We start from the raw sequence: 11045 nt of genomic DNA on the forward strand, positions 1-11045 counted from the left end.
TCCTATGGCATATTCTTTCCTCATAAAGATGAGGTGGGCCCTCCCCTGTCCTTGGTTTCTAAATTCATCTGCTGAAACCACAGAAAGCTTTACTGTCCTAGGAACTTGTGAATTTAGCTTCAGTTGTTTTTCTTTTGGGATTGTTTCACAGATCTTTCCTCTGGAAATAAGCAAGGAGGCCTAGGGTATTACCCATCGCCTCAAAGTTTGTTTTGCATAAGACTAGTTTGATGTAAAATGGGTTGTTAGTGAAAATTATATAGCTAAAAAAAATGCTTGATTTGTTCTTCCAGTCCAGTGTGGCATAAGGTTCAGATGGCCTTTTACCAGCAAGCAGTTATTGGTGAAATCAGTGACAAAGGGCATGTTTGACTGTGGTCTGATTCCTTGCAGCTGGTCCTGAAGACCTTTGCAAGAACCCTTTGACCATGGAGGACCTCATCTGTTACAGCTTCCAGGTGGCCAGGGGAATGGAGTTCTTGGCTTCACGCAAAGTAAGGAACTCCTCAGGAAGAGTGGCATGTTATTTATTTGACTGCAGGAAGTCGTGCTGTAGGTCTATAGAAGGAAACAGCATGTTCATCTTTGGACTGCCAGTCATCCACAACATTTTCTTTTTGCTCTAAGACATTCCCAAATCATTAATACCACAGAGGGAAACAGCCCGTGCATTTATTGACACAAATGTTAGTGATCTGTGTAGGGTTTGTGGGCCATCAGTTGAGTGGTTGGAGGGGGGGAATGACTTATAAGAACAATTAAAGGAATTGGGGACAAATCCCTGGTAACAGGAGCTAAACAAGGGTGAAGGATTTTGCTCTGAGGAGATTGCTTGCACCTTGTGCACTGGGATTGGAAGGGCAATGTGAGAAGTACTCAGCTATGAAACTTCATGGATGACTCCTTGGAGAATCTCTTGCTGAGGACACCCTGGCAGTCAACAGCACCTCACCCACATTTTGGCCTTCTAGAAGTATTTTTCTGTAGTTTGAGCCTAAATATGTAGAGCATGTGTTTCAAAGGATGACAATTCCAGCAAGAGCAAGGAATTGTCTGCAGCTGTATAGAAACAAAAACTACTTAGAAATGGAGGAAAATATAGAAGCACTATTAGAACAACACTGCTCAAGAGTGCAGACTAGGTGTTCAAGGGCAGACTTCAGAGTCTTTTTCTAAAAACACACTTTTGTCTGCCTTTCATATACATCCCAATTGATGTGTAAAAATACCTGCTTCCAGAATCTGCAGTTTCAACCCATAGTAGAAGCAGTTCTGTAGCCACTTTCGGAGCCTGATTTTTTTACTTCAGGCTATTGAGGCTTGAGTTTTGAAGTGCTTGGGTTGTTAACTGCTCTGCATAGGTAGAGATATGGCCTTCTTTCTCTGTAGTAAAGATTAATTTGTGTTGGAATCAAGTCAGCATTTTAGTGTGGTGTTTTTCAGAGAAATACTGGAGTACACAGATTTGAGTGAACCTAAGTAAATCTAAAGGTAATCAGATCTGAACCTGTTTTGTGTCAGCTTCTTAGGATAATTAATTAGCTAACTTCAAAGGCCCTCTCTGCACAGTGGATAAACAGATGTATGTTTGGACTTGGGAACACAAGTCTCTGTGAGCCAAATCAGTTGTGACCATCAAAAAAACACTTAAAATCAGCAACTGTTGATGCTGAGGTTTCTTTTTCTTAAAAGGTTTTAAGAATTATCTGGCCTTTGAGGGTAGGAGAGCACATATGTGAAAGAGATCAGCCCTGTGGACAGAGCTGTGACGACAGGCAGCATATGAAGTTGTTTACTTCTTTTTGCAGTGCATCCACAGGGACCTGGCTGCTCGTAATATCCTCTTGTCAGACAATAACGTGGTCAAAATCTGTGATTTTGGCTTGGCTCGAGACATCTACAAAGACCCAGATTACGTCAGGAAAGGAGATGTAAGTTTCAGATTATCTGTTTGATAGAGAATTGATATGAAACCAGAACTTCTTTTCTCTTTTTTTCTCATAAAGAGATTTTTGGAAACTTAGTGTTTTGCTAAACTGTGATAATATTTTGTTTGTGAAAATGCTTTTAGGCCAGACTACCCCTGAAGTGGATGGCACCAGAAACCATTTTTGATAGAGTATATACCATTCAGAGTGATGTATGGTCCTTTGGAGTGCTGCTGTGGGAAATATTTTCATTAGGTGAGTCACTTTTATTTTACTGAGCCATCTCTAAGCAAAAAAGTCTGAAGAAAACAAAGTGTTCTTGGATCCTTTGTAGAATTTCTTTTTACTTCTTGAAAAATTCCTGTAAATCTTCTCCATCAAAATAAAATACTCAAATTTTCTTTAAAATGCAAATGTAGGAACATAGGCTTGAAATGCTTCTTCATACAATTTCAGTATGTGATGATGTGCCTCATTTACTCAGTTGGTTGCTGTTTCCATCATAAATATAAATTGTTTACACATCCAAATATACCAAATTGTCTTATTAACACAAACCATAGCAAGTTATTTACTTGAAAATTAATCCCAAAATGTAAGAGTCTAATGCATTAAAATTACTGTTGCTTTCATTTTAGGTGCATCACCGTACCCTGGAGTGAAAATTGATGAGGAATTTTGCAGAAGACTGAAGGAAGGAACAAGAATGAGAGCACCAGACTATACAACACCAGAAATGTGAGAAACTGTTCTTCCATCTGCCCACAATTTACCCCACAGCACCAGCAGATGCAGGAGCAAGCAATAAGTGCTGTTTGCTTGATGCTGGTATTTTAATTGGTTTTGTCATTCCAGGTACCAAACAATGTTGGATTGCTGGCATGGAGATCCTAAGCAGAGACCAACCTTTTCAGAGCTGGTGGAGCACCTGGGGAACTTACTGCAAGCCAATGTCCGTCAGGTACGTGACCTGTGTTCTCTGGTTGCTAAAACCAGACACTGAAAAAAACCAGGACACTGGCTGAAGTGCCCTGTGCTGCCAGCCATCACAGCATTCCAGAGCTGGGTACTGTCTGCTGGAGTGTCAGGGAGCCTGGGCTTCTGCTGCTGGCCCATGACTGACAGCAGCTGGGTCTCTGGCCAGCAGAGTGACTGGTGGTGTAAAGATCCCAGAGGTTGTGTGGTGGTGACCCAAAGCCCCTCTGCCCTGCCAGCAGAGCTCCCCGTGGCACTGCTCTGTCTGTGCTGGGGAGCTGTTGGCAGGGGCTCAGCTCCCTGCTCTCTGCTGCTTCCTCTGCACGCTGCAGATGCATTCCAGCAGGTAGCTCCTGTTGACCTTACTGTGCCAAAGATGGTTATCTTAGTGTAAGGGAGGGGGTGGGCTGCAGTGCTTTCAATGGCTATCCTGGAAAACAAGGATACAAGAGCTCCATGCAGATGAATGCATTAGGGCATGGCTGAGTGCAGGCACTGCACTGTGACCAGCTGGGGACATGGGCCTCCCTTCCAAGCTCCCCATCTTGAGGCTTCCTCTTCAGTTACTATGGAAGTGGGCAAGGCCAGGGCCATAGCTGTGAGCCCACTGAATGAAGGAGGATGGATTTGGCTGTGAGCTCCCTATTAGACAGACTCTTCCCTTTCTAACCTCTTGGTCATGATGGGAATTACACTAACCCACCTAAACTACCAGGTTCATTTTGTTTGTGGCATGGGGATTCAAACATTAATAAAATCTACACCAATAAAAAGTCCAGTTTGTACATTATGTTACAGTATATCTTATAAAAATCTATTTTAAATAATTTTGAAACTACTTGGAAGTGGTTCTTATTAATCTTTCTTCTTTTAATGTAGCTGCTCCTTCAAAGGTGGTATGTTGTTCATAGTTTAATAAAACAGCCACACTGTTGGGTTGATGCATTCTCCATGTATGTGCATGTATCTGTTTATGTCTGTGTGTCTCTGTAACCTATTTAATTTTTGTGTTTTTTCACTGCATTCTACAGGATGGTAAAGACTACGTTGTCCTTCCTTTGTCAGTATCATTGAACATGGAAGAGGATTCAGGTCTCTCTCTCCCAACTTCACCTGCTTCCTGTAGGGAGGAAGAGGAAGTCTGTGATCCTAAATTCCATTATGACAACACAGCAGGAATTAGGTATTTTATATGGTGGACATCCTACTGGGGCCTCTGGGAAGGTTTTGTTCATGCTGGGGGAAGGGAAAATGAAAGGAAGAGGCTTCAGCTGCCTGGTCCATATTTAACCTTCTCCATAGGGATAAGAAGGAATTTGTAAAACTTTTGTAGGCAAAAGCTAGTTTCTTACCTTCCCAATTAGATTTTCTTATTTATTTTTAATGTTGCTACCCTTTCAAGACTTGGTATTCTCATTCAAAAACAAACAAAAAAAGCAAAACCCATGAAAATACCTGTTGTTTGTTTTTTAAGAACCAGAACACGTAGAAGATTTTACTGGTCCAATTCAGTTGTGTTCACAGTGTTCTCTTGTGTTGCAACTGCCAAGAATATTAATGATGATAGATCTATCTAGAAGTTATCTAGATAACTTCTCTGGTATTTCTCCTCCTGAGGTGAAACATTGTAAAATAGCTCATGAATTGATAGCCAGGAGGAACATGTCATAAATAGTGTTAATAAATAGTCACAGTTTTTTGTCCACTGCTTGCTTCTGGTGGGCTCTTAGGGCATCCACAATGGTAGATGGTGTTGTATCATGGCAGAGGTGACTTTCCACTCAGGAGTTTGTACTAATGCACTTCAGGGGCTTATGTTGGACCCTTTGAGGACCTCTGGCATGGGATGTAAGGGAGAAAGGCATTTTCTCATCTCACAGAGATGCTGGAGCCCTGGATTGTTCAATGCAGTCTCAGGAGAAGGAGTAGAAAGAGATGGGTGCAGCCATCAGGGTGGAGACACTCTTTTCATGTGGTTTCCATGAAGCAGAGCCCTCTGCCTCACTGCTTGTGTCATAACCACCACAGACAGAGTCTCAGTGATTTGGGGTAGAGCAGGATAACATTTTTATCTGGTCCTAGAAAAGACTACATTGGCACAATGCATTTCACACCTCAGTTGAACTTATGGTCCTGCAGCTGAACTCTCAACCTCATGTTTTACTAGTGGGGCAATTCAGACTATACATGTTTAAAAGACTAAAAAGCATGACTTAGCACTGAAAACATCACACTTTTTTTCCACTTTTAATACTTCCTATATGGTTTTTCTTGGTCCCATTTCCTGTTATGAACAGAAGTAAAAGCATTCTGTTAACATTTTAAGGAGACTTTGAATATCTTTTCTCTCATCTTACATTGTGATAGGATTGTGAAGTGAAAGCCCTTGTGGCAACCATGCTAGGAGAGACAGAGTGAGGAGCTTAAGTCATGCTTAAGGGTTTTAAATTTGTGTTCTGGTAGCTGAAAATTATTTTGTAGGCATGGATCTTGCTATAAAGGTAGTGGAAAAGATTGATCTGTTCAGAGATGTCTTGTTCAATCTTCACAAATGTACTAACTATGAAAAAATATAATCTCCAAATCAAAGCTGGAGGAGGATATCAGGCACAGAAAAACATGGAGAATATTAAAAAATGTTTAGATTGCTGATATAAATTAAAATCAGCAAGACATCCTAACATCTGCCATATTTGGCTTAGGAAATAGTTATGTGATTTCTGATCCTTGAAAGATTGTCATTAAGAACAGTCAGGTGAGGCATAGAAAGTTTAATTTTTAGGGAGAATAATTGACCTGGATGATGGCAGAGAAGATGCATTTTGATGCATCTACAGCAGCCCTTGTAGGCTGGCTCTTGTCTGGGCTGAGCAGAGGCAGGTCTCCCATACTCGGGAGATCACTCAGATCAAGAGGCTGGGCTTCTCAGCCCTCTCCACCCTGGAAAACTGTAGCCCTGGCCATGCAGTTCTGTGCCTATATGGATGTTTAATGCAGGCAGACAGAGAGCTTCCAAACATTGAAGCAGGTTGTGGATGAGCTTCTAGTTGTATAAGATCAGGTTGTCCAGGAGGATGCATGGACTAGATTGCCCATTTGATGTTTTTGGTCCTGGAAGTGTTGGATGGGAAATAGATTAGATACCACTGCAGAGGAGCAGAAGACGTGGCCAGTGCAGAGAACTTGAAATGAATGATTTTGTTAAGTTTAGGAGGAGAAAATGGAGAGGGAACATAGTAACAATTTTCAGTATATGAAAATTTGCTCCAAAGAGGGTGTTAAATGTTCTGTGTCCCCAGCATTAGGACAAGTTTTATTTGAGCAAATACTTGGGTTTAATATTTGAAAAACATTCTAAAGTGTGATTGAGCACCTGAGCAGGCTACTCAAGGAACTTGTAAAATCTCCACCAATTTAAATAAATGTCTATTGGAGATAAGCAGGATGCAGCATAGCTAGACTCAAAGCTGGGAAAAGGGGTGAATGATGCTCTTAATAGTCTCCAGCTTTGCACTTCAAGTGGATGCAGGTTACTCCACTAACTCCATGGCTTTTCCTTCATTAGCTGTTAAGGACATAAATTTGCCCTGTTTAACTGGGACACCATCCATTTAATTCCATATTCACTTAGGCAGAAAGCTGAGGGTGCTGCTTTGTTTGCTGTATTAGTATCTCCATGAAAGTCAATTTTATTTTTTTGTCCAATATTTTTTGTGGATGTCATCCTGAACCAGAGGGCTTCTTTTGGAGAAGAGCCTTCAAGAGAGATTTAGCACTCCCTGTCCTGATCCCCACAGCTCAAGGGCAGCAGTGTGCTGAGTCTGCTGTTGTTGTCCTAGGTCCAGCCAGGGGTCTCAGAAGTGCAGTCCAAAGGAAGAGGCACATGTCTGTGCTCCAGGCTTCTCTGTTTATTATAGTTCTAAGCAAAGCTTGCAGGAAGTGAAGCCCTCCAGTGTAACTGAGGAAAGAAGCTGTTTTCTCAAAGCCAGTTCTTAGAATTTACTCAGAGATCAATATTGTCAGGAGCAAAAGGTCAGAAACATGCCACTTTCTAGGCTGTTCATCCCCTTCAATAAATAGATATTTTGGAGTTTGCATAATATGTTTTTACAAAAGGATTAATTTCTCTGAAGAGAGATAAAAGGATTCTGATATCATTGTGCTGTTTGCAGCCAAGCTGTGGATGGTGGACATGAAATTTTTTTGTTTTGTTTTCTTTGCAGTCAGTACCGACAAGGTAGCAAGAGAAAAAGCCGCCCTGCAAGTGTGAAAACATTTGAAGATGTCCCATTGGTAACCACTGTAAAAGTTGTTCAGGAGGTGAGTTGGTCTGTTTATACATACTTTCCTTCTGTTGATACTGGTTTTTTTTGGTGATATTTATATTTTTTCATGTAATGCATTTCCAACACCTTTGCAGGAAAACCAGACAGATAGTGGGATGGTTCTTGCATCTGAAGAGCTGAAGGCTTTGGAAGAGAGTGAAAAACAAGTGAAAATACCCTTCAGGTAAGGCTTGGGTTGCCCATATGACTGAATATGACCTTTCACTGCAATATTTAAGAAGACTGATTGGTCTGTAAAATTGTTTGGAAGACAAAATCTTTGCTTAAAGTATTTTCAAAAACAGAAAGCAAAATTGTGCCAGGTGTGCCTGGTCATTTGCAATTGGTATTAGGAAAGCGGAGGTGTTGCAGCTTTTGGAAGCCTCAGTCAGCACTCAGAAAGGACTTGTACTTATCAGCTGCAATAGCATCAACCACCCCTCTAAGGTACTGAGCTGGTGCACACAGCTGAGCACATGAGAACCTGTCTGAACCAATGAGCAGCTCTTGGTTCCTTTCTTCCTTTCTTTCCTTTCTTTCCTTTCTTTTCTTTCTTTCTCTTTCTCTCTCTTTCTCTCTCTTTCTCTCTCTTTCTCTCTCTCTTTCTTTCTCTCTTTCTCTCTCTCTCTCTTTTTCTCTCTCTCTCTCTCTTTCTTTCTCTCTTTCTCTCTCTCTTTCTTTCTCTCTTTCTTTCTCTCTTTCTCTCTTTCTCTCTTTCTCTCTTTCTCTCTTTCTTTCTCTCTTCTTTTTTTTTTTTTTCAATAGCTGACAGTTTTTCAAGAGGTACCTGGGTGTATTTTCAGAGCATTGTACAGGGGTTTCATTGTGCAGATCACAGGAGGCACTGTGGCATTCACAGAGCAGAAACCTCACGTAGGCTTTCTGAGAGCTTCTCAGGAATTATTTATTTTCTGGACAACTTCAGTGCAGATGAAGATATATGCAGTTCCAACTGCACCACAGCTGAAGTAAAGCCTCTAAAAGCTTTCTCTCCATTTCATCTGCGGTCGCAATCTAACTCCTTGGATCTTCATAGAATTAAACATCTTTTTCATGCATTAGTGAAGTTAGAGCATGTGAAAAGGTCTCTCCTTATAACCAAATGCATGTGTAAAAGGGCTGGAAGCCAGGTTTAAGTCCAGCCTTTTGCTTTGGTTGCTGCTGTGATGGAAAGCAGCTGCCAGGCGGAGCCGCCCGCCCGCCCTGCAGAAGCCGCTCTCTCAGCCCCGTTTGTGTTTCTCGCAGCACGCTGGTGCCCAGCAAGAGCAACGAATCCGTCATGTCGGAGGCCTCCAACCAGACGAGCGGGTACCAGTCGGGATACCACTCAGACGACACGGACGCGGCGGTGTGCTGCAGCGAGGAGACGGAGCTGCTGCGCCGCGCCCGCGGGCTGCCCCGCGAGAGCCCCGCGCCGCGCTAGGGCTCCCGGAGCTGCACCGCCCGCCTCTGCCGGCCGGGGCCTCGGAGCGCTGAGGGGCACTGAGAAAACACATCGGCTTTTCCTGAGGCAGCACTGCGCCGTGCCAGGCTGGGCTTCTTTGCTGCAGAGGGGGCAGAGTGCTGGCCCTGTGTGGGTTGTGCCAGCCCGTGGCAGAGGCTGAGCCTGGGGATGCCGAGCATCTGTCTGATGTAGGCAGCATCACGGCGTTCCACTGAACTGTTTCTACTTGTACGAAATAATGGCAGATCCCTGCTTTTGTGGGGTTTGGTTTTTGTGTTTTTTTTGTTTGTTTTTCCCCTTATGGCTGGGCTCCAGGAAGGAAACAGCATGACACTGGCTTCTTGTTTCTCAGAGTTTTTCCTTGCTTGTACCTTCACAAACAAAAAGAGGAACCTCCAGCTCAAGGCTCTGGCACTCTGATGGCCTGAGACTAAACATAGGCTGGGCTAAATATAGGTGTGGGTGATGGTCTCTGTCCTTGGCAGAGGAAAAAGGCTGCTGTAAAAGTTCTCATGAGTTGCATTTTCTCAGTGAAGTTGGTTAGCAGGGAGAAGGCAGAGCATTGAGCCGAGTGGTGGGACTCTAATAGCAGGGCCATGCCTGGCCTCTGAGGATGGCTCTGCTCCCCTTCCATCCCCAGCACCCTCACTCATGCCAGATGCCTACCTGCCTCTGAGCTGCCTGAAACTGCTGCAGAAAATACTCCCCTCTCCCCAGATCCCCACTTGGGCAGCCCCTGCAACAGGTAGAAAAGGCAATGCCATTTCTCTAGGACCACAGGAGGCACTGTGGTTCAGGTGGGGCATCCTGAGGATACCTTGCCTTCTCATCTCATTCCCCCTCCCTCAGATTAGGTCTGACCCTTTCACTTTGAGAACTCAAAGTCTGTTTGCAGTGGCAGAGATCTCAGTTTGTGTAGCCTTGGGAATCCGTGACTGGTTTCATGGCAGCTCCGATCTTCTCCGAGTGATGAAATTGTGCCTAACTGTTGGACAACTTCTTACCTGTGCTCTTGTAGCCCCAGAACTCTATTGATAGACACAATGAGGACTACAAGATTTTAAAATGTAAAGCTATTTCTACTGAGTTCTTTTTGTATTTTTATAAGTATTTTTTTTTTGTACTTACTATAATGTCAAATGCTGGGAACCATGAATATAAGGCATATACAGTATTTATAGCCTCTTTATGTAGAAATAAATGTAATATATTAAAATATAAATATATATTATATGACAGATGTTTTGCTATTCACATTTTGTATCAGTGTTCTGTAGCATTGCAAAGGTGACAACATTTTTTAATAGCTAAAATTTTTCACTTTATTAAAAGGGACTGGAAATTTGAAGCTGGGGACTACAAGCAGGTTTCTCTTCTGTTACATCCTTTCTGTTGACAGGGAAGATTCTAAAATACTACTTGTTTCAAGTCTACAAATCTGTGTAGTAGGCATGTGTAGTAAAGAAACTTCAGTGATTTTTAGCAGTTGGCAATAAATACCTTTAGAGAAATGGCCAGAGGAAGAGACTGCTTGCACTAGCTGAATCTCCTCTGGAAGAGTTTATTATGCTCATTTGGGGATGGTTGATCTAATTGTATTGTGGCTTTTGCCTGGGGAGTGGCATTTTCCCTTAAAATCTTATTCATCTTATCCCAATTTTGCTTCTCCTAGCTCACTTCTCACAGACTAAATGTTGTCCTTGCTCTTGTGCAGTGAAGACTTCCTTTATTTTAAATCTGTACTTAAAGCTCCTACCTTTTCACTCTGTTGTCCAATTTTTGACTCCCTCTAAATCTAAAGCATTTTACAGCCAGGGAATCAGGAGCAGGGAGATCAGGTAGAAAAAAAAGGGAGAGACTTCCTAGATCATGGGTAAGGGCTTCTAGGAAGGACTTTTGTTTTCACTTATATATTTGACATTTGTCTTGCTTCCCAGGCAAGAATCAAGCCAGCAGAGTGTGCTCAACAGATTGCTACATCCTTTAACATCCCCCTTCTGCAATATTTTTCAGTTTTTTAATGAATGTGCTCTTCTATATCTTGTTACACAAAGGACATGAAATACTGATACTGACAGGACCTTGAAGAGCCATATGTTGGAGAGCCATGACACTGAGGTGGAGATGGAGATGTCATTGATATCCATCTGCCCTAGACCTCCTTTCCTCCGGGTGTGGGATGTTCAGTTCAGACATCTCCTGTTGTAGTTTTTCTCCCTCTCCAGCTTGGTGTAACACATGATATGCCACATACACACAGTCAGATGCTTCCCTGTGTGCTCACAGTGCCTCTAGAACAGTCTCCCACAACAATGCAGCCTAAGGAAGTTTCAAGACATGGCCATGTCAGTTACTAAGTTCACACTTACAATC

At 42.6% G+C, this 11045-nt stretch overlaps 1 protein-coding gene across 1 annotated transcript in view; it reads left to right on the forward strand.

Annotated features, from left to right (window-relative positions):
- Positions 1–9908, forward strand: part of KDR (kinase insert domain receptor) — a 30999-nt gene extending 21091 nt beyond the window's left edge. The window contains exons 22-30 of the mRNA XM_056490141.1: positions 394–494; positions 1809–1931; positions 2072–2183; positions 2567–2666; positions 2784–2889; positions 3935–4086; positions 7127–7223; positions 7324–7412; positions 8474–9908. Coding sequence (XP_056346116.1) covers positions 394–494; positions 1809–1931; positions 2072–2183; positions 2567–2666; positions 2784–2889; positions 3935–4086; positions 7127–7223; positions 7324–7412; positions 8474–8651 — 1058 coding nt within the window. The 3' untranslated portion in view covers positions 8652–9908. The remainder of the gene's footprint in view (positions 1–393; positions 495–1808; positions 1932–2071; positions 2184–2566; positions 2667–2783; positions 2890–3934; positions 4087–7126; positions 7224–7323; positions 7413–8473) is intronic.
- Positions 9909–11045: the final 1137 nt, after the last annotated feature.

This window comes from Oenanthe melanoleuca, chromosome 4, assembly GCF_029582105.1.
Source record: "Oenanthe melanoleuca isolate GR-GAL-2019-014 chromosome 4, OMel1.0, whole genome shotgun sequence".
Taxonomy (NCBI): domain Eukaryota; kingdom Metazoa; phylum Chordata; class Aves; order Passeriformes; family Muscicapidae; genus Oenanthe; species Oenanthe melanoleuca.